This window comes from Ranitomeya imitator, chromosome 4 (assembly GCF_032444005.1).
Source record: "Ranitomeya imitator isolate aRanImi1 chromosome 4, aRanImi1.pri, whole genome shotgun sequence".
NCBI classification, from domain to species: Eukaryota; Metazoa; Chordata; class Amphibia; order Anura; family Dendrobatidae; genus Ranitomeya; species Ranitomeya imitator.
In genome coordinates this window covers 620980058-621004290 of record NC_091285.1, presented here as the reverse complement: position 1 = coordinate 621004290, position 24233 = coordinate 620980058, and the positions used below count along the sequence as shown (strand labels likewise).

The window sequence follows — 24233 nt, the reverse complement described above, 5'->3', positions numbered from 1 at the left end:
AGAGAGGAAATCAAGACGCATGCAGATGTATGCATCAGAAACCCTGCGGACACCACCGCAAACGTGAAACCAGCCAACATAGGAGTCACACAGATCTGTCTCAGACCTGTTTCTAGCTATGGTATTTTTTTTCTAATCTTCTTTTTAAAGTAAGGGTAACAGAGCAGAAAGGATGGAGAGTACAGTGTGCCAGTGGTCAGACTACCTTCTTACATGTGGATGGCAAGTTGGTACCTTTCCTGACGTAGACAGCATTTAGGTACTGGTGGGGATGGTCCTCTCCTATGTCGCCTGCCACCGCCCCACATGGCATGGTGCTTTGCACGGAGTGAAGAACATCCAGTGTTTAGGATCAAGACTTGACAGGACAGCCGAGTATAGCTCCTGCCCTGCATCCTTCTGTGTTGCACTGGTAACCCCTTGGCCTGTATTCTCGGCTATAATGGCGCCCCTTCATTTTTTTTGTATACCTGGCTCCCTTTTTTTGACAGAGATTCCCATTCTCTCACCGATAGTGGTGCCTCCTATTCTCAGGTGGTCCCCGTCTTGCTGCCAATTTTCCCGCAGCCTGGCTGTCCTCCTGGGTTCCGGATAGTCCTCAACAGTCATCACTCCATTTCAGGACTTGATAGACTGTCTCTAGAGGACCGACACATTGTAATTCTGCAATGCTCCTCTTCTTCTCCTGGCACCTGCTCCCTCCTTCTTTTCTTTCAATTTACTGTTTTTCTATCATGTCCATTCCTAAGAATGACCAAACATGCCAGCCTGCAAAACCTCCCCTAGTCACTCATTTTGCTTGCGCGTCATGTAAGCGCAAATTCTGAACTTCTCGATCTGCACTAAATTTATTTACCCCGCTCTCCTGCCTGCTCCAGCTTAGGAGCCCTCCACGATCTGCGACTCAGGTGTCCTACCCCCTGTAAGGCCCATTACTGTCTGTGTCCGAGCTGACCATGATGTCCACGACCTCTGCCACTGTTACAGAGCACCTACCTTTGACTACTGATCCTAGTACTCTGACCACTCTTCAGTCAGTCAGACACACCAGGTACTCCACACCAACATGGCAAGTAGCCTCAAGTGAGTTCATCATCTCCCTTACGGCTCTCTCCATCTTGCTCCCCATCTCCTAAGAATCTGTCACCATAGGATCACCATTCCAACTTGGACTCAGATGTGGCCTCCTAGGCATGATAGTGGTTGCCATTCAAGGCAATAATTTTGCTCAGTTCCATATCAGGCCCTGGAAGCTCGCCCTACTTGGTTGTTGTGACAATACTGTTGTCTTACTGGATTGCCCAGTATTTCTACCTCCCACCTCAGGCAGTCCCTGATCTGGTGGCAGGACTCTCCCCTCATTCGTTTTCCGCGCTCTTGCCTTCCTATTCATTGTCAGGTTGTAATGATGAATGCCTGTCGTCTTGGTTTTGGGAGCGGTTTTCCAGAAGTTTACCCTGTTCAGATGTTGGAAAAATGACAGGGCTTTTCTTTCTTTCCATCAACATCCTGGAGAACATAGTCATTATTTTGTCCCTTCTCCATTGTCAGGACCAAATGTGAGATCTTCCTGTCTGAATTCAGTCTATCAATGCCATTGGAATTCAGTCTATCAATGCCATTGCTGTGTCATACATCAACTATAAAAGAGAGGCTCAAAGTCGTCTAGCCATTGCAAGAGTATCACAGACTCTTGCCTATGTGGAACGAAGAATTCCAACAATCTCGGTGGTCAACAAACCCAAAATGGACAAAAAGACCACAGACTTTTTAAGGGGCAAATTGCGGGAGCGTGGTCCCATCATCCGTCAGTCTTTGACCAGATCTGTACATGGTGGGCCATTTCAAACTTCGATTTGATGGCATCCAGACAAAACCACAAAGTTCCTTGGTTCGTGTCCATATCTCACGACTCCCAGCAATCGCTTGTGACGCTCTGGCTATTACATGAAAACAATTCTCCCTCCCTTTTCTGCTAATTAAACAGCTCAAGAAGATGAAGTTGGAAGAAGTCATTCCCATGGCCTAGAGACTGGCCCAGAAGATCCTGATATTTTGAAGTAATCAACCTCCTCGTAGAGCAGGGGTGGGGATCATCTGGCCCCAGGGCCATTTATGGCCCTCGATGACTTTTTATCCGGCCCCTGAGCAGATTCTCAGGGACCACATTCTTGGGAAAGGAGCTGTATTTTGATTGCCACAAGCTCATCAATTTCTTCTTGCTCTTTTAGCACACACATGCAGTGTTCACTACTGAACATTAAAGGGCATGCAATGAAAGATTACATCCTTGGTAGACCCAGGTCTTTCTGCAGGCGGTGACGAATTGTCCTAGTTGCGATGTTCTGGAGGAGCATAGGGTACTTGTTTTTTTAGTTCAACGGCAGTTATAGAAGTATGTGACATCACTTCACGCTTCAGAAGCTTATCAGTCCTTGGTGAAGCCTTCTTGGGTAGGTGCACCAGTGCCTGACTTCCTCTGCGGTACCATCCCAGGAGGCAATGATGCCGCCGACCGCTTCAGTTGATAAATTGCTTCTCTTGACACTCCCAGATCTTTAGCTACAGCAATCACCGAATCCCCCTTCTCAAGCAGAGTCAAGGCACGGGATTTCTCTTCCATTTTAAGCTTCCTTCGACCCATTGTGGGAGATAATAAAAGACTGCCTAATAGCAAAACTGGCTGAACTGCACATAACAACCAGAGTGCAGCTTTCTCTTTACCAGAGAAGTGAAAACTGAGCGTTGATTGGTTGATATTTGCAACAAAGCCAGCTTTAATATTAGACCATTTTTTATTAACTCCCCCATTGTGTACACTTTTAAAAAGTGAAATTATGATGTGGATTTTATATGTAAAGTTTTTTTTTTTTTTTGCTGCGCAAGTGTAAAGATTATTTTTGCCGACACTGTACCTAATAGTTTCCGGTGTCCCTCAGCCTGAGTGCTACAAGACAGTGATTTTATGTTTAATAAGAAAAATTTTCCTTTGCGACTAATTTGTCATGTGTTGTAGACTTATTCTGTGGATGGAATTGATAACTGCATTGTGCCTCGCCTAAAAAAATATGGCAAGCATTTGTTATTATGGTAACATTGTACTTAAGTCTCTCAAAAAAAGCATGCACAGGCTTTTAAAGGATTATTCACATTTCCATAGATGGATATTGTCAGATTGTGCTTGTAAAAACAAGCACTTTTTACAATTTACTGATTATTTAAAATTTGCAACCGTTCTTGAGATATTAACACTTCTCTCTTGTTACTGATTCAAAACCATGTTTACAAGCTCAATAGAAAAGAGCTTGTAAGCACTGCATGTTCTGCTGTCTGGCACGGGTGGTCGCTCTTCATGACAATGCGCTGTAAAGAAATTAAAAGTATTCCTATCTCAAGAACCCTGTATGTAACCCCTTTTCACATGTACAGCACCATGGAATTAATGGTGCTATATAAGTAAATAATAATAATAATAAAGAGCGGCTGAAAATTTTACTTAGCCATAAATTGCAGAATTGCTTTTATTTGCAAGTACCGTACTATCCAACAATACCCATTTATCAAGATGGGAACATACCGTATTTAGAAGGAAGAAATTATAAGGTGCTGTTATAATTAGTTCTGCTCCTTAGTATAGACACAGTCATACCTTCATACACAAGTAATAGCGGAGCAAGGATGAAATCACACACTGCAGACTTATTGCAGTATTTCTGGAAATGAAAATCCATTTCATTCCTCTGAGTTTATTTTTGCAGCAAGCACATTTTCTGCAAGCCTCATTAAATGAATAGGACAGATGTAACAATTTCTGACACACATCTGCTGTGTGCAAGTTCAACTGAAGTCCATTACTTTGTAGGCACAAGTTTTCTGGAGTAAAAGCGTTGATGAATGGGCCCCATTATGTGCACAATGTGGCTTATGTGATTGAGCCTGCGTCTTTTGCTATTGCAGGATGTTGATGACCCTCTCCTTGACTTGAAGACACCAGTACTTTTTGTGATCGGCCAGAACTCTCTTCAGTGTCACCCAGAGGCAATGGAGGATTTTCGAGAGAAGCTCAGGGCTGATAACAGTTTGGTCATTGTTGGAGGGGCCGATGATAATCTTCGGTAAGAACTTTTTCACCATCAAAATATTAAAAATGACAAATTTGGTAATCATATTGATGGGGAGAATCCTATTACCACGTTGAGAACTGCATAAAAACAGTTTTCAAAAAAAAATATCATATTTGCGTTGCTTTTGCAATTTCACCCTACTCTTATTTTTTCCTCATTTTACAGTACACTCTGGGGTAAAATTAATGGTGTTACCCAAAAGTACAACTCTTCCCACAAAAAAACAAGCCCTCGTAGGTGTATGTGGTTGGAAAAATTAAAAGTTCTTGGAAGGGGAGGACAAAACAACGCAAAAACGGAAATTGGGTTGTACAGAGCCTTAAAAGCATTGCAAATAGTAAATCAAAACACAGCAGTCGGCTTGTCATTTGAGTTCCTGTAACATTTTTTGTTTCTGATTTTACACTGACAGAATTAGCAAAATGAAGAAGAAAACTGAAAGTCTGACGCAAAGTATGGTGGATCGATGCATTCAGGTAAATTAAATCCCAATTCAAATATTTTTCCATGCTAAAATATCTATTTCACGGTCTGTTCTTCATTTCTGTTAAGGTATTGTACCTGTGACCTTAACTTAAACTTCATTACATAATTCAGGACAGCTACGATGTAAGTTATGAACACATGATATGTATGTCATATATGATTATATAATAATTGCATCAAACACATGGAAATACGTTTTTCCTACTCATCCGGCTACACCCATATGCTGACAATTAATCTGTTCAGTTAGGCTTCTTTCACATTGCGTTCTGTGTCCTCGTTGGGATATATGTCCAAAATCCCCCACAATACAATGCGGCAGGGGTGTCAAACTGCATTCCTCGAGGGCTGCAAACAGGTCATGTTTTCAGGATTTCCTTGCATTGCATAGGTGATAATTTAATCACCTGCAGAGAATGATTCCAGCACCTTGTGCAATGCTAAGGAAATCTTGAAAACACGCATGGTTTGAGGCCCTCGAGGAATGCAGTTTGACACCCCTGCAATACGGGTCCTGACACTTGGGACAATGGACTGCAGTGGTGACGGCTGAGCTAACGTGAGCTCTGGAGTGTATGCCTACAGGAGGCGGACACTAAGACGTAGTAGACTGCGAGGTCGATGCCTGTTGGTTGACAGTCCAGGAAGCCTAGCTGCCTGGGTAGAATGAGCCTTGACCCCTGGTGGGTACACTTTGTTCTTGGCGTTATAAGCTTCCAAAATGGCATAAGGTATCTTCTGGAATGAGAAACTGGGCATCTGAATGTCTGAAGGAAGCTGTTACTGACAAGTAGTGATGCACAGCTCAGACCACATCCAAGATAGCACTATACAGGTCCTTCTCAAAAAATTAGCATATAGTGTTAAATTTCATTATTTACCATAATGTAATGATTACAATTAAACTTTCATATATTATAGATTCATTATCCACCAACTGAAATTTGTCAGGTCTTTTATTGTTTTAATACTGATGATTTTGGCATACAACTCCTGATAACCCAAAAAACCTGTCTCAATAAATTAGCATATCAAGAAAAGGTTCTCTAAACGACCTATTACCCTAATCTTCTGAATCAACTAATTAACTCTAAACACATGCAAAAGATTCCTGAGGCTTTTATAAACTCCCTGCCTGGTTCATTACTCAAAACCCCCATCATGGGTAAGACTAGCGACCTGACAGATGTCAAGAAGGCCATCATTGACACCCTCAAGCAAGCGGGTAAGACCCAGAAAGAAATTTCTCAACAAATAGGCTGTTCCCAGAGTGCTGTATCAAGGCACCTCAATGGTAAGTCTGTTGGAAGGAAACAATGTGGCAGAAAACGCTGTACAACGAGAAGAGGAGACCGGACCCTGAGGAAGATTGTGGAGAAGGACCGATTCCAGACCTTGGGGAACCTGAGGAAGCAGTGGACTGAGTCTGGTGTGGAAACATCCAGAGCCACCGTGCACAGGCGTGTGCAGGAAATGGGCTACAGGTGCCGCATTCTCCAGGTAAAGCCACTTTTGAACCATAAACAGCGGCAGAGGCGCCTGACCTGGGCTACAGAGAAGCAGCACTGGACTGTTGCTAAGTGGTCCCAAGTACTTTTTTCTGATGAAAGCAAATTTTGCATGTCATTCGGAAATCAAGGTGCCAGAGTCTGGAGGAAGACTGGGGAGAAGGAAATGCCAAAATGCCTGAAGTCCAGTGTCAAGTACCCACAGTCAGTGATGGTGTGGGGTGCCATGTCAGCTGCTGGTGTTGGTCCACTGTGTTTCATCAAGGGCAGGGTCAATGCAGCTAGCTATCAGGAGATTTTGGAGCACTTCATGCTTCCATCGGCTGAAATGCTTTATGGAGATGAAGATTTCATTTTTCAGCACGACCTGGCACCTGCTCACAGTGCCAAAACCACTGGTAAATGGTTTACTGACCATGGTATTGCTGTGCTCAATTGGCCTGCCAACTCTCCTGACCTGAACCCCATAGAGAATCTGTGGGATATTGTGAAGAGAAAGTTGAGAGACGCAAGACCCAACACTCTGGATGAGCTTAAGGCCGCTATTGAAGCATCCTGGGCCTCCATAACATCTCAGCAGTGTCACAGGCTGATTGCCTCCATGCCACGCCGCATTGAAGCAGTCATTTCTGCCAAAGGATTCCCGACCAAGTATTGAGTGCATACTGAACATTATTATTTGATGGTTTTTTTGTTTGTTATTAAAAAACACTTTTATTTGATTGGATGGGTGAAATATGCTAATTTATTGAGACAGGTTTTTTGGGTTATCAGGAGTTGTATGCCAAAATCATCAGTATTAAAACAATAAAAGACCTGACAAATTTCAGTTGGTGGATAATGAATCTATAATATATGAAAGTTTAATTGTAATCATTACATTATGGTAAATAATGAAATTTAACACTATATGCTAATTTTTTGAGAAGGACCTGTATAAGCAAAGCATAATAAATAAAAATATAGTGTAAGGATTTCTCTCCACTGGATTAGAAGGAGAAGAACAGAGGGAAAGAAGAATGATCTCTTCACTAAGATTGAAGGAAGAAACCACCTTGGGGAAAAGAACGATGGCACAGGACCTTGTCCAGGTAAAAGACAAGAACAGGGAAGCAGCTGGATAGAGCTGCCAGTTCTGATACTCGCCTAATGGAAGTGATAGCAAGTGGGAATGTCATCTTTCAGGAAAGCCAGAGAGGGGAAATGCTGTGAAATGAGTTCAAAGAGAGGACACGTAATGTTTTAAGCACCAGGTTAAGATCAAAGGGAGGAACAGAATAGACCACATCCTGAAGAAAAGTTCTGATTTAAGACCTTGAAGCCATATCTTTATTGAAAAGAATGGACATGGCTGAGACCTGGCCGTTGGAGCTGAGGGCTAAGCCTGAGTAAAACTTAAATTGCAGGAATGCAAAATGAAAAAGTAGGGGAAAAAATGTAGGGATGACCTCATGAGATGTGAACCAGTGATAGAAGCCTTGCAGTTACGATGGTAGATACGAGACAAGGATGGCTTCCGTGCTTTGATCAGGATCTGAACAACCTGATCAGAAAAACCTGAGGATATTAACCCATACCCGGTGCGGTAGTAGACATGGGTAGCTGGTAGCCTTTCCATGATATTCCCCATAGTTAATGGCACCGACTGGGGTGGGGGGGGGGGTGTCACATTCTCTTCACAGACCATGGTGGAAAACTGGGCCGGAGGCGGGGAAGACTGGGCGCAGGCAGCGCAAGTCACAGTGGGTTGACTTGATGGGAATTTTTGCTTACAGGACACACAGGTAAATTGTACAGCTAGTAGGGGCTCAGTAGACTGACATGCATGATTTTCTATGGGGTCTAACATTGTTAGAGAGAGAAAAGGGGGAAAGTAGGGGTAGGAAGGGGTTAACAGGTGCCAGGATGGTGGGAGCCTTGTTGAGGGTCATTGTGTGTGTTCCCAGGTGCAGACAGCCTACTAGTCCTGAAGTCCAGGTCTATGGAGCTCTGGAGGAGTGATCCAGGAGACTGCAGTCTTGAAATTCTTATGGGACCTCTCAAGAGACTGTTGGCGTGGCTATGGGACGCTGCAGAGTGGCCAAATGGCTGTGACCAAGAAGGATAAATGGACAGGGACACTGGGAGAATTGCCTGTGCGAGCATCTGATTGTCCAATGAGGAAGGGGACATCGCCTCCCCAACTGAAGCTGGGCATTAACTTTGAGCACCAACGCCATCAAAAAGCTGCAGAGGAATTGGAGGGACTTTGGAGTTATGAGGGAATTTCAGAAGGAAGAACAAATTGTACAGAAGAAGAAAAGCCGGAAGAAGGCAGGATGAGCACCGCCGGGATGGGTCAGGAAAACAACACAACTCCGCAGGATACGAGAAGGTCCACTTGCCTAACCCGAAGAGGTTTGATTTATCCATGGAGTAGCTGATCTTTGGTTTGGTCTTCACTCCATGCACAAGCCAATCTCTGGGTGAAGTGAGCAGGAGAAAAAGGGCAAGGACTGTCCACGCTAATACCTTAACACTGACTGCTTTAGGAGAAGAAAAAAGAAGATTAGAGAAAATTAAAGAATAAAAAAAATCGCAATTGTCAAAAGCCGGTCTGGAGCTTCAGACCCATGTGAGCTTCTTAAGTGACACAACAGTAAACTGAATAGTTTATAGAAGTCTACTTTTTTTCTTACAGGAAAGGACATCTTCAGAATGCAATTAACCTGCAGATTAAGTCCATAACAGCAGGTTAATAGTGTTTTTTTACATGACAGGTTCCATTTATGGTAGTAATTCTTAGTGGCAGCAGCACCTCCATGGTCTCATGTATCTCACATTGAAGCACACAAGAAAGGAGCATTCTGATGACAGATCTGATCTCCTTAGTAGCCCTCTATATGTCTTATCTACATGTTGCGATGTTATAATCAATTGCTGATGTTCCCGTTTGTACCAGGGCATCAAAAAGTTATATGTTAAGTAAATATAAAATATATATCAATTTATTTTGGAAATCCTATAGCAATCATTGATAACTTTTCAATCTAGGATGAGATTGCCGACTTTTTAGCTGGAGTCTTAACGCGAGCAGATGGCCATTCTGGCTCTGATCCACGTGACCTTGATGCAGAGAAGAAAAAGAAGCCAAGAGAGTTCCTGAGGAGAGACTTATCACTTGATTTATCGGAAAGGAATAGCAGGCCAGCTTCCCCCGCAGCACGTTTCCCTGCTTCGCCTTCTGGCTCTGAGGTAAGATTTGTATATATGTTAAGGGGGTCATCAAGCATCTTAAATTTGTTAGCTTATCCTTGGGATGAGTCTTCATTGTTAGGTATGTGGGGGTCTGACTATTGGCAACCCAGTTGATTTAACAGTTTAACCAGTTCAGGTCATTTTCCCCCATTCTTGACCAGGCACATTTTCGAGTTTTATTATACATACACTCTCAACTGCTCTAAGAATGAAGTTGCGTTCGTATAGTTACCTCATTTTTGCCTTTTTTTATTTTTTGCAATTCATGGGGCTTAATTTTTATGTAATTTTTTTTTATTTTTGCTGATATCGGGAAAATGTAAAGAAAATTAAGAAATCCACATCTGTTTTAGATATTTTATTTTTTAACTACTGCAAAGGACGGCTAGGAAAAAAGAACTATTGAGGTATACATATATTTATTTGTTAACAGTGTTGGAGCTTTAAGCAGAGATTTGGACTGGCAGTATGGTGGTTGTTTTTTTCCATTTATTTTACATTCTGTGCCTCCCATAAGGTCTTACCTTATGGGGACATTTGAACACATTCTTTTTATTGCTGATTTGCCATCTAACTGGGACTATATTACATGATAATCTGCTGATCGCTGGGGGGCTCGGCACTGGGACCTCAGCAATCCCAAGATCAGGGCTTTGGAACTCTGAGTACTTGGTTCTGCAACCTCATCCTGAATGGAGCTTGGCCTCTACTCCATTCGTTAGCTAATGGGGAGATAGCCCTAAGAGTGGCGCTCAGGCCATGACCACAGACCCATGGACAGTGAATGAAGGGAGGCCGTTGTTTCCTTGTTTGATTCATCTCTCATTTTTTTAATCTTCTGTGTGATCGATTGAACACAAATGAGTTTGCATTTTCTAAAAACTGACTTTTCTCTTTTTGTAAGGATCTGTCCAGCATGTCGAGCAGTCCTGCCTCCAGCCCTAAAACCAAATTTACTGCAATCTCCTCATCTCATAAACCAGGACAGACAACAGTGCCTTTAAAGACTCCGCAAAGATCGGGGGCTTCTGTGAACAGTAAACAAGCTCAAGGTGAGGTTTACCGACATGCCAAAGATGGCAGGATGGATGGGAGGTGAATACAGCAATGTGTAGATGTGTTCACTATGGTCTTTTTCTGCAATTTCTAAATAAAATGGTTATCTTGGCCATAATTCCACAAAATTGCCTTGAAATGCGTTCTTCTACCAGGGTTGTCTTCTCGAAGATCAGCAGTATACATAATATGTGGTGAAACTGAGATGTTACAGGAATCTCCTCTGGATAAGGGGGTAGTCTTTTGGAGAGGTTTCACTGTATATGGCTTTTCTGAAGCACATTTTTCTAAATTTCATCTGATGTTATCTTTGTAATCTGGGGTGTTTCTAAACGTTCTCTGTAAGTTGGCTTAGGATGAGCCTGATAGTTGGAATAATGCCTTTTCTATGTGTTATCCTTTTGTATTCCAGCACAATTTGCTGCTTTCCTTAAACAAAATATGCTAGTGAGAAAGTCTCTCCCAACAGGCTCTCCCTCGTGTGTTTTTGGTGAGTATTTTTGCAGACCTGTCGCTGTGTCTATTCTTTCCGGAAAGTGTCAGACACTTGAAATATGTCTCCCCTTTGTAAAAAAAAAAAATAATAATCTACGGTAATCCATGGCCATCATAAAGGGCACTGCTTGAAGTCTTCCCCTCAATGAGCCAAAAGCTGCCTACCTTCATTTAAACGTTCCCCCATTTAATACAACATTGTCTGCAGGGGAAATGATCAGTGAACAGCAACTCCCCATAGTTTCCGGGCGAAGTTTCTTTTTAAGTTTGTATGAGATGGATACTGTTTATTACAAATTGTAAAAAAGTCCTCTCCCTCCCTTGGGTCCCTGGAACATAGTGCTTCTTCATGTGAACATTGCAGACTCATTCAGTTCCCCTGCTACCTGGAACTGTGCTGCTCAAGCTAACACCCTGGAATCATGAAGTGCTTAAAGGGGTTGTCCAGACTCTGGATACAAATCTGCAGCCACCCTATGTAATGGCAGACATGTAAACCTTAACAGCGCGCACACTGTGAGGATTATCTGCCACCAGGTGCAGGTGGTAATGTGTCCGCAAGTAAGTGATTTGCATGTTCCCAGCCCCATTCCGACTAAACATATCCGGCCTCACACAATTTACCGTATATACTTGAGTATAAGCCGACCCGAGTATAAGCCGACCCCCCTAATTTTGCCACAAAAAACTGGGAAAACTTATTGACTCGAGTATAAGCCTAGGGTGGAAAATGCAGCAGCTACCGGTAAATGTCAAAAATAAAAATAAAACCAATAAAAGTAAAATTAATTGAGACATCAGTAGGTTAAGTGTTTTTGAATATCCATATTGAATCAGGAGCCCCATATAATGCTCCATACAGTTCATGATGGGCCCATAAGATGCTCCATTCAAAATACGCCCCATATTAAAATATGCCCCATATAATGCTGCACAAAGGTTAATAATGGCCCCATAAGATGCTCCATAGAAACATTTGCCCCATACAATGCTGCATAAAGGTTGATGGCCCCATAAGATGCTCCACACATTATTCCCCATGAGATACTCCACACATTATGGCCCCATAAGATGCTCCATACATTATGGCCCCATAAGATGCTCCACACATTATGGCCCCATAAGATGCTCCACACATTATGGCCCCATGAGATGCTCCATACAATGTGGCCCCATATGATGCTCCATAGAATGTGGCCCCATACGATGCTCCATACATTGTGGCCCCATGAGATGCTCCATACATTGTGGCCCCATGAGATGCTCCATACATTGTGGCCCCATGAGATGCTCCATACATTGTGGCCCCATGAGATGCTCCATACATTGTGGCCCCATGAGATGCTCCATACATTGTGGCCCCATAGGATGCTCCATACATTGTGGCCCCATGAGATGCTCCATTCATTGTGGCCCCATAAGATGCTTCACATATTTGCCTCATATGCTGTTGCTGCAATTAAAATAAAAAAAATCACATACTCGCCTCTCTTTGCTCAGGCCCCCGGCACTTGCGATAGTCACCTTCCTCGTTCCACGCGCCGCTCTGTCTTCTATCCTCTGCACTGACTGTTCAGGCAGAGGGCGGCGCGCACACTAACGCGTCATCGCGCCCTCTGACCTGAACAGTAAGTGCAGAGGATGAAAGACAGAGCGGCGCGCAGCGGTGGAAGGTGACTATCGCGCAATGCTCACCTCCCCCGATATACTCACCTGCTCCTGGCGCGGTCCCTGGCAGCGTCTCACTGTCAGATGGTCTCAGGGAGCCGGCAGCGTGGCATCTTCCTGTGTTCAGCAGTCTCGTACTGCTCATTACAGTAATGAATATGCATCCATATTCATTACTTTAATGAGCGGTACCACGTGACCGCTGAACACAGGAAGAGCTGCCCGGAGACGATGGGACATGCAGGGACAGCGCCAGGAGCAGGTGAGTATGTCACAGACCCACCCCCCCCCCCTGCTGACAATGACCCGCTGACAATGACTCGAGTATAAGCCGAGAGGGTCACTTTCAGCCCAAAAAAGTGGGCTGAAAATCTCTGCTTATACTCGAGTATATACGGTACTTGTATTGAGCGACACCCCACGTGCACGTCTAGTCGGCAAATGACCGTATGTATGAAAATCGCATAGTGACGGTCACACGCTTGCCAGCATTAGAGAATCCTTACAGCGCACAAGTCTGCAGTCACATAGAGTGAATACAGTTGCCCAAGTAATGCTAAATCCAGATATGGCAACATTGCCACAGATCTGTGGGGTATATTCCACACTGTAAATCTGTAAGAAGAAGGACCGTGCCGCAGGTACCTTTTTTGTGCTGGGTCCGGAACTGTCGGGGCTGCCTCCTCTGTTGTCCGGGAGAAAGCTTAAGAGGATGGACCAATCATTGCAGGCGGAAACAGGGGGTGTGGCTAAGCGACTTAGACTCAGCTTGTGCGGAAACAGGCAGACTTGGCGGGAAGAGACAGTGCGCAGCAGGGGCGCATGAGTGCTCCGGCCCTCGAGCATGTTGAGTTTGTCTAAGTGGTTCACGTACTTAACGGTATCTTTAGAATATTTATTTCTTTTGAGCACAGAGCACACCATTATTTATTTATTTTTTTATTTTTATATTTTTTTTTATATAGCGCTAACATATTCCGCAGCGCTTTACAGTTTGCACACATTATCATCACTGTCCCTGTTGGGGCTCACAATCTAAATTGCCGCCTTATTTATGGGATTGCTGATCAGCCTGTTTCACTGTGACACGCCCTGTGCGCTGATGTTCTGGGAGAAAGCGGCCAAGTTTTTCTAATCCTGTGTACAACCCCGTCAATTTTTTTCTATTTGAGGTTGAAAATTTGACCTTCGGAAAATAACCAGAAATGATCATTTGAGCAATGCCAGAGCTCAGCGTTGTATCATTTCACAGCCTCCTTCTTCTATCTGATCACTTACTACATCGCTTCATTAAAAGAGCATTGGGCAAAAACGTCAGGGTTTGCTCTGTGACAGCATTATCGATATGTATGAGCGCTGTGAGCGGAAAGTTTTTTGTTTTTTTTTATTCATAACTTTTACAATATGTAAATATGTGTATGACTTCACCCCTAAACAGTGTTCACAGCAGAAGCGGTTGCAATGAACAAGACATACATGAACAATGTAAGTGGATAATCATTTTTCCTTTTTCAGTTCCTGTCACTTCAGAATCCACAGAAGAAAAGGATGATGTTAGAGGACAGCTGAAGAGACCTCCGAGCCCAGGAAGTGCCATCGGCGTGAAGCCCTCCAAGCGAGCCAAAATCAAAGTGACCATTGTCTCCCATGGAGATGCCACTGGAGGAGGGAACACCAGTTCACAGGAAGGTCTGTAGTTTTGGCAAATTCCATGCTGAGTGTGAACGTGTCCACTACTTGTTGGCTGCAGCTACCTGATTCCTTTTAGAACGATGTAAAGAAAACAATCTGATCTGAATGACAGAACTGCTTTTCCGATGAAAACACAGACCAGTTAAGGTACCGTCACACATAACGATATCGTTAACGATATTGTTGCTTTTTGTGACGTAGCAACGATATCGTTAACGAAATCGTTATGCGTGACAGCGACCAACGATCAGGCCCCTGCTGGGAGATCGTTGGTCGCTGGGGAATGATCAGGACTTTATTTTGTCTCTGGATCACCCGCTGACATCGCTGAATCGGCGTGTGTGACGCCGATTCAGCGATGTCTTCACTGGTAACCAGGGTAAGCTCTCCAGCGACCAACGATGCCGAAGTCCCCGGGTAACCAGGGTAAACATCGGGTTACTAAGCGCAGGGCCGCGCTTAGTAACCCGATGTTTACCCTGGTTACCATTGTAAAAGTAAAAAACACTACATACTTACTTACATTCCTGTCGCGTCCCTCAGCGTCAGCTTCCCTGCGTCCCCCAGTGTCAGCGCCGGCCGGCCGTAAAGCAGAGCACAGCGGTGACGTCACCGCTCTGCTTTCCGGCCAGAGCTTACACAGTGCAGGGAAGCTGACGCTGGGGGACGCGACAGGAATATAAGTATGTAGTGTTTTTTTTTTTGTTGTTTGTTTTTTTTTTTTTACTTTTACAATGGTAACCAGGGTAAACATCGGGTTACTAAGCGCGGCCCTGCGCTTAGTAACCCGATGTTTACCCTGGTTACCCAGGGACTTCGGCATCGTTGGTCGCTGGAGAGCTGTCTGTGTGACAGCTCTCCAGTGACCACACAACGACTTACCAACGATCACGGCCAGGTCGTATCGCTGGTCGTGATCGTTGGTAAATCGTTAAGTGTACCGGTACCTTTAGAGAAAGCGGATGTTGTTCCAGGAATCATCACCACAGTTTTCTCATCATGGCTTTAGTGTTGAGATGTAATTCCACCACTCAGAACATTTTACAGTAATTTGAGAGAAACCTAGTGAGTAAATTTAATGCAGTCATCTGTAAAACCAATCTTTACCTTTTTAAAGGGGATCTCCTTATTCATCATCACACTGCATCATACTACTCCCCGGACTGATAGTTTGGACTAGTAAATTCATCGTGCCACAGTTCCAAAATGTGTGCTCTCTGATGCTGCAAGCAGAGAGAGTTCTGCTTCAGCGCCATCAGAGGAGCACAGTTGCACTAAAGCTGGTTGGATCAGTAGCCAAACCTTGCAAATTAGCAAACTTCAGGGCTGTCCATGTTTGTCCACCACTGCTAAACTGCAGAGGTGGCCAGTAACCTAAGCAACAAAGCGTAATAATATTTCTCTCACGCCTCATTGGGGGACATAGGACCATGGGTGTTATGCTGCTTGCCACAAGGAGGACACTAAGTAAACACATAAAGAATTAACTCCTCCACTGCAGCATACACCCCTTGACTGGCCAGTAATGACCCAGTTCTTGCTTAGTGTCTGTAGGAGGCACTTGGGTCTGTTTTCAGACCCCACCGTTTTTATTTTTATCTTCTGTAAATTTTTATTTCTCCTTCGCCACATTGGGGGGACACAGGACCATGGGTGTTATGCTGCTGTCACTAGGAGGCTGACACTAAGCTGAGACAAAAAAAGGTTAGCTCCTCCCCTGCAGTATACACCCTCATGCTGGCTTCCAGAGACCCAGTTCAAGCTTAGTGTCCGTAGGAGGCACACTGGATTTAATTCTTTCCCTTTTTTTATCGGACGAAGGGGCGACGGAACCTTTCAAGGCTCCGATCTCCCCGAACCAACAACAGGCGAGTTCTCCTCTCCGTACCCTCTCCTGCGACGTGGGATGCCACTGCCTGGGCTGATTTTTGGGGGTGACGGGCCTTTTCTAGGGACCAATCTCTCCCCCTTTCCCCCCACCCCCTCCTTACAGATGAGCACATGGAGTGTCCTCCACGTATCCTCTTCTGCAGCCAGGTCTTTTTTGCCGGACATCTGCCCTGCCCACCAGGTTTTCCCTCGGCTGCTCAGAGGCACTTTGCTTTGTGGCGTCCGTGCAGCCTCCACTGCATCACCACTGAGAAAGCGGATGATGGAAGGAGGCGGACGGTTACTCTCCACCCCCCTTTCAGGGGATGGTGGATGGAGGCTCCCTAACCCCTGCACCGTCCTAATCAAGAGAGGGGAATCCCCGGGCACAGCTCACCTGTCCCACTGTGTGCAGCAAATCTCTGCGTTCCACCCTCTATTCGGGGTAAGTGCCTCAGGGGGGGGGGGGAGTCGGCTGCTCTGCGGTCCCGGAGGGCTCCTTCTTAGCGGCGGCGCGTTTTTCGGGGTCCCCATAGCCTCCGGCGCTCAGCGGCTGCGCGCCGGGCTGAAGCCGAAAATTTAGTCCCAGGCTTCGGCCTAGCACAGGCCGCATCCCGTCAGGCTCCGCCCATATTTTGCGGCTCCGCCCCCCGGTCCTGGCGCTTCTCGCTCTCTGCGAGATTACTTCCCTCAACTCTCGGCGGCCATCTTGGTCCCTTCTATGCACGCCGCAGCTCCAGCTCTCCAGCCGCAGCTCCTTTCCTCACGTGCAGCACTCGGAACGCCGGCTGTCGCCCCTGCAGCGCCGCCGCCTCTCTCTCTGCGGGACACAGGACCACGGGTAAGGAGACCACGTCAGGTTCTCCCCTGCAGCGCCGCCCTCTCTTCCATAGTTATAGACCCTGAGGTCTATCTTACATTAGCGTACATAATGTCCCAGTCAAAGACTAAAAAGTCCTCAAAGGTGCATACTACCTTTTTTTTTTTTTTTTTTTTTCTGCGTGTACCACCTGCCAGGCCCCACTTCCTCGGCCTCAGAGTTCCCCCCTCTGCTCAGCCTGCGATGCCCCAAGTGCCCAGGAGCCCTCCACCGCCACCGACCCCGGTGTATCTAGTCCCCCTGCGTGGGTCGCTTCACTGCCTCAGTCCGTGTATTTTTTTAGCCAATGCTATCCCATCCAGTCAGAACACCCCTGGGGAGCGGGGCAATCATTTTCATGGGTTAAGAGATCCCTCCGTAACAGGGGAATCGTCGGCCAGCAGGGGCCGCTCTCTCCGGAAAGAGGCACGGTCATCCAGAAAACGGATCCGCACTACCTCTCCTGAGCACTCACCATGCCAGTCAGCCTCGGGCAGCTCCACCTCTCGCTCACCCTCCTTAGGGGCTCGTAGCGTTCACGACTCTGAATATGAGTCTGATGCATCCTTAGACCCAGATGCTCCGGAGTTTAGATCTACAGTTGACTCCCTCATTGAGGCAGTCAATCACGCCCTCAGTGGATGATGACCCTAATTCTGCTCCGGACCACTCAGTCTCCTTTACTAGAGCCAAGCGTTCTCATAAGACGTTCGCCTCTCACCCAGATTTCCTGGATATATTCAGGCGACACAGGGAGCGTCCAGATAAGCGTTTCACGGGAAAAAAGGCCCTGGAATCAAAGTATCCCTTTTCCGCAAATCTCGTTAAAGACTGGACGGAATCCCCTCTAGTAGATCCTCCGGTTTCGTGCCTAGCTTCCAAAACTCTCTTATCCGTTCCGGATGGCGCTTCAATTAAGAATCCCACAGAACGCCAGCTAGACTCCCTAGCTCGCTCAGTGTACGAAGCCTCAGGTTCTTCCCTATCTCCCTCCTTCGCCGTGGCTTGGGTGGCCAAGGCAATGGTTTCCTAGGCAGATGCCCTAGCAAAATCCGTTCAGGAACAGGATCTCCCGTCCGAGGTGGCGGACCTTGCCAAACAGATTGCCATGGCTGGCGATTACGTGATGTACGCATCTCTCAATGCAGCGGACTGTGGAGCAACGGCGGCTTCAAACGCCATCACCATCAGAAGAGCTATTTGGCTCAGAAAGTGGCGCGCAGATTCTTCCTCTAAAAAGTCTCTGATTTCCCTCACTTTTCAGAGGTCTTTTTGGAGAAAAGCTAGACCAGCTTATTTCCGACGCTACAGGGGGAAAGAGCAAGTTCCTCCCCCCAACAGAGGCCCAAGGCTGCCTTCCAGCGCCAACAATACTTTCGCTATCGGCCCTTTCGTAGCAGTCCAGCCTGGTCCAATCCTGCCGCCTCTTCCAGATCGGACCGATCCGCTCGCTCACACAGACGTTCGTCCCTCTTTCAGGCCAAATCAGTCCTGGCGAGGAAAGCCTAGGCAACCCAAAACCAGAGGGTCCAGGCCTGCCAGATTCCCTTCACAATGACTCGGGAACTGTTCCAGTCGACACCTCCCAAGTAGGCGGACGTCTGCTTCTTTTTCAGCAAGCCTGGCTCTCCGTCATCCACGATGAATGGGTCAGGGATCTGGTGTCGTCTGGCTACAAAATAGAGTTCTTTGCCTCCCCTCCAGCACGTTTTTTTTCCCTCTCGTCTCCCGAGTTCGGGGGCTTAGTCTCGCGCCCTTCTTTGTGCCATTCATTCCCTCCGTCAGAGCGGGGTCATTGTTCCGGTTCCGGAACACGAGATGTTCAGAGGTTTTTACTCAAACCTCTTCGTTGTGCCAAAAAAGGACGGGTAGGTGCGCCCCATTTTGGACCTGAAGCTCCTGAACAAGTGCGTAAAAGTACGGCACTTCAGGATGGAATCGCTCCGGTCGGTCATCTCCTCGATGGAGAGAGGGGAATACCTGGCATCAATAGACATCAAAGATGCCTATCTTCACATCCCAATATTCCAGCCACATCAAAGGTTCCTCCGTTTTGCCATCCTAGAGGACCAATTCCAATTCTCGGTCTTGACACGGCGCCCAGGGTATTCACAAAAGTCATGGCTGTCATGGCCATTCTTCACTCCCGACGAGTGGTCATGTTGCCTTACTTAGACAACCTCCTCATAAAAGCTCTGTCTTATCAGGCCTGCGAGGCAAGCGTCCGCATTACCTTGGATTCTCTTTCACGCCTGGGCTGGTTGATCAACTTGGACAAGTCCTCCCCCGTTCCTGCCCGTCGGATCTCCTTTCTGGGAATGATCCTGGACACCTCAAGGTGTCTGGTCTTGCTTCCTCGGTCCAAGGCCCAAGAGCTTCAGCAAGGAGCCCGGACACTCTGCCATCCTCGACCGCGACCCATTCGGTTCGCCATTAAGATCCTGGGCAAAATGGTAGCCGCAATAGAAGCGGTCCCCTTCGCTCAACTCCATCTCCGCCCCTTACAACAGGCTCTGCTGGACAACTGGGACAGGAGTCCCTTATCCCTCAATCGTCCGTGCCCCTTGTCCCCGCGGACCAGGCAATCTCTCATATGGTGGACCCGGGGTCCATCTCTCCTCCAGGGGAAGTCTTTTCTTCCGATCCGCTGGCTAGTGGTAACTACCGACGCCAGTCTCCTCGGCTGGGGAGCGGTGTTTCTACACCACTCTGCCCAGGGGCGTTGGACAACTCGGGAGTCGAGGCTCCCTATAAACATCCTGGACATCATGGAGATTCGTGCAATCAGACTCGCCCTGAGACGTTTTCACTCCCAGCTCCCAATTCGGGTCCAATCGGACAATGTCACGACGGTAATATATATATATATATATATATATATATATATATATATATATATATATATATATATATATATATATATATATATATATATATATATATATAAATATAAATATATAATCTGGACGCCTAGGTTCACAGTTTCATAGCTCGTTCTCGGGATCCCCTAGGCTATCAGAAGTGGACGCGCTGATATCCCTGTGGCATCAGTTCCAACTCCCGTACGTGTTTCCTCCTCTTCCCTTACTGCCGAAGGTGATCCGGAAAATCAATACGGAGGGGGTTCCAGTCATCCTGGTCACCCCGGTTTGGCCACGTCGCGCTTGGTACGCGGAGCTCGTTCAGCTCGTAGCAGACATCCCCTGGCGTTTACCAGACCGCCCGATCTGCTTCGCCAAGGGCCGATCTGCCACCAGAGCTCAGGGGCCCTACGTTTAACGGCGTGGCTGTTGAAACCTGGATTCTAACTCGAGCTGGTTTCTCTCAGCAGGTCATTCCCACCATGATAAGCGCTCGCAAGGCGTCTTCCGCTTCCACCTATCACCGCACCTGGAAAACCTTCTTCTCGTGGTGCAGGCTCCGAGGTCGCCCTCCGCTTGTTTTCTCAATTCCTTGCATTTTGGATTTTCTTCAGTCCGGCTTGGATTCCGGCTTGGCGCTGAGTTCCCTCAAGGGTCAGATCTCAGCGTTATCCGTGTTGTTCCAACGCAAGATCGCTTGCAACTTGCAAGTCAGGACCTTCATTCAGGGAGTCTCCCATGTGGTACCCCCCTACAGAATGCCGCTAGAGACCTGGGATCTCAACTTGGTTCTGGAGGTTCTCCAGAAACCTCCGTTTTAGCCTCTTCAGGACATTCCGCTAACTGTCCTCTCCTGGAAGGTTGCCTTCCTTGTAGCTGTGACGTCTGTCAGACGGGTCTCAGAATTGGCCGCTTTATCCTGCCGGGCTCCTTTTCTGGCCTTCCACCTGGACAAGGTAGTCCTACGCCCATCTCCGGCTTTTCTCCCTAAGGTGGTCTCATCTTTTCACCTTAACGAGGACATCATTCTTCCCTCTTTCTGCCCGCAGCCAAAACACAGGGTCGAAAAAGCCCTTCATACCCTGGACGTGGTACGGGCCCATAGGAGGTACATTTCCAGAACGGCTCATTTCAGAAAATCGGATTCCCTTTTCGTTCTCCCGGAGGGTCACAGAAAGGGTTTGGCTGCGTCTAAAGCCACGATAGCCAGATGAATTCGATCTGCTATCCAGGAATCCTATCAGGTCAGGGGCAGACCTATCCCGGCGGGGATTAGAGCTTACTCCACGTGGTCGATGGGTGCTTCCTGGGCCATCCGGCACCAGGTAACGGCGGAGCAGGTTTGCAAGGCCGCAACGTGGTCCAGCCTGCATACTTTCACAAAGCACTACAATGTCCACATTCATTCCTCTGCGGACGCGGCCCTTGGCAGACGTATTCTGCAAGCGGCCGTCGCGCATTTGTAGTCAGATGGTACACGGAGTTATTTGGTTGTATTGTTCCCCTCCCAGGGACTGCTTTGGGACGTCCTGTGTCCCCCAATGTGGCGAAGGAGAAATAGGGATTTTTGTGTGTACTCGCTGTAAAATCCTTTTCTCCCAGCCACTCATTGGGGGACACAGCACGCACCCTGTTAGCCTGTTCGGCTCTTTACCTTTTCGGTTTTTGACTTTCTTTGACATGTTATACTCTAATGTTACATGATATATTGTTATTATTCTCCTACTGCTTTTGCACTGAACTGGGTCTCTGGAAGCCAGCATGAGGGTGTATACTGCAGGGGAGGAGCTAACCTTTTTTTGTCTCAGCTTAGTGTCAGCCTCCTAGTGACAGGAGCATAACACCCATGGTCCTGTGTCCTCCAATGAGTGGCTCGGAGAAAAGGATTTTACGGTGAGTACACACAAAAATCCCGTGTTTTTTTTTTTTGTTTTTGTTTTTTTTTTAAAGCTAAATATCCTTTTTCCAAGGACCTACCGTAATGAAGGAGTTGCTTCTCTCTCCTGTGGATCCTGCCGTATCGCGACTCGTCTGACCGTCAAATTGACTACCTGGCTCGCTCAGTCTTTGAGGCCTCAGGAGCAGCACTCTTTCCAACTTTCGCTGCTACCTGGGTGGCTAAGGCAATGGTTGCCTGGGCAGAGGTGTTAACCTCTACCGTCCACGACAGTAATCTTCCCCCAGAAGCGGCCAGACTCGCTAACCAGACCAGGCCGGAGACTTAGTAGTTAACGTTTCCATAGTTACAGCTAATTGCGCAGTGCAAGCGGCTGCAAACGCAATCTCCATCAGGAGGGCCTTGTGGCTCCGCTATTGGCGAGCAGATTCTGCTTCTAAAAAGTCGCTGACTTCTTTACCTTACCAAGCTGGCCGTTTATTTCGGGAGAAACTAGACCAAATAATCTCTGACGCTACCGGAGGGAAGAGTACATTTCTTCCTCAGCAAAAACCTAACCGGTCATTTCGGAATCGACAACCGTTTCGGTTCCGGTCCTTTCGTAACCACTCCAGTTGGTCATCCACTTCCCCTGGTTCGGGACGACTGGGAGACAGAAATCCCCAGATCTCATACAGACCTAACCGTTCCTGGAAACCGAGACCTTCTGGCCCTAAGGCATTCGCATCCGTTAAACCTTCTGCACAATGAGTCGTCGACTTGTCCTGTGGACACCGACAAAGTAGGCGGATGTCTTCCTTCATTCCGTCAAAATTGGCTCTCGGTCATTCACAACGAGTGGGTCAGAGAGCTCGTGTCCTCCGGATACAAAATCGAGTTTTCTTCCATTCCCCCCTCACGCTTCTTCCAGTCCTCTCCCCCCAAATCAAGAGCATCAGATCTTCTTCAGGCCATACAGGTGCTTCGAAGGGACGGTGTCATCGTTCCGGTCCCTCGAGACCAAAGGTTCAGGGGGTTTTACTCGAAACAATTCGTGGTCCCAAAGAAGGCCTGGACTCTATGGCCCATACTGGACCTCAAGCCATTAAACAAGTTTGTACGGGTTCGACACTTCAGGAAGGACTAGCTCCGTTCCGTTGTCGCGTCCCTGGAAAAAGGAGAGTTCTTAGCATCCATAGACATCAAGGATGCTTATCTCCACATCTCAAACTTTCCCTCTCATCAGCAGTTCTTGCGTTTCGCAGTCCAGGACGAACACTTCCAGTTTCTGGCCTTGCTCTTCGGCCTCGCCACCACCCCCAGAGTTTTCACAAAGGTCATGGCAGCTGTCATGGCCATTCTTCACGCTCGGGGAGTGGTAGTTCTTCCGTATCTAGACGACCTATTAATCAAGGGTCTGTCCCATTCTGCCTGCGAGGACTCTGTAAGTATCACCGTGGATTCTCTTTCTCGCCTGGGTTGGAAAATCAACTTTGAGAAATCATCTCCAGTACCTGCTCAGCAAATCTTCTTCCTGGGCATGATTCTGGACTCTTCCCGCAGAGAAGGTCTTGTCCTTTACAACAGGGAGCGCGCAAGCTCTCCCGCCCAGTCCCTCACTCCATTCGCTTCACGATGCGCATCCTCGGAAAATGGTTCCGGTGATGGAAGCTGTTCAGTTTGTGCAGTTCCATCTCCGTCCCCTGCAACAGGCGCTGCTGTTAGCCTGAGACAGGAGCCCGTTCTCGCCTGTCCCCACAAGTCAGGCAGACCCTCAGGTGGTGGACGCTACAGTCGTCCCTGAAACATGGGAAGTCCTTTCTCCCGGTGCGCTGGTTAGTGGTGACCACCGATGCCAGCCTTTTGGGCTGGGGCGCAGTTTTCAATCACCACACGGCACAGGGTCGTTGGTCCACGCGAGAGTGCATCTCCCATCAATATCTTGGAGATTCGAGCGATCACACTTGCCTTATGCAGTTTTCACCATCTTCTCGCAGGCCATCCCATCAGAATCCAATCCACGGCCATTGCGTATATCAACCGGCAAGGGGGAACCCGCAGCAGGGCGGCCATGCGCGAAGTCTCCCACATTCTACGCTGGGCCGAGACCAATCATTCGCTCATCTCGGCGATCCACATACCGGGTGTGGAGAATTAGGAAGCGGACTTCCTCAGTCGCCAAGGTCTTGCCTCAGGCGAGTGGTCCCTCCATCCGGAAGTCTTCCAGCAGATTTGTCTTCGCTGGGGGAATCCGGATGTGGATCTCACGGCTAAACAACCAGGTTCCCCAGTTCATTGCTTGATCCCGCGATCCTTGCACCATCGGAGCAGATGCTCTGGTTCTGTCATGGCATTGGTTCCAGCTGCCGTACATATTCCCTCCTCTTTGCTCCCGAGGGTCATCAAGAAGATCTGGGCAGAGGGGAGACCGATGATTCTTGTCGTGCCGGACTGGCTGCGCCGAGCTTGGTATGCGGAACTCGTCCAAATGGTCGTCGACGT

General features: G+C 47.3%; 1 protein-coding gene across 4 annotated transcripts in view; it reads left to right on the top strand.

The window, feature by feature from the left end:
* KANSL3 (KAT8 regulatory NSL complex subunit 3) overlaps nt 1-24233 on the top strand; it is a 170791-nt gene that overhangs the window by 71886 nt on the left and 74672 nt on the right. For all 4 annotated transcript variants that reach the window (XM_069766622.1, XM_069766621.1, XM_069766620.1 and 1 more), the window contains exons 11-16: nt 3958-4115; nt 4537-4600; nt 9152-9352; nt 10260-10407; nt 10824-10901; nt 14090-14263. In XM_069766622.1, coding sequence (XP_069622723.1) covers nt 3958-4115; nt 4537-4600; nt 9152-9352; nt 10260-10407; nt 10824-10901; nt 14090-14263 — 823 coding nt within the window. The remainder of the gene's footprint in view (nt 1-3957; nt 4116-4536; nt 4601-9151; nt 9353-10259; nt 10408-10823; nt 10902-14089; nt 14264-24233) is intronic.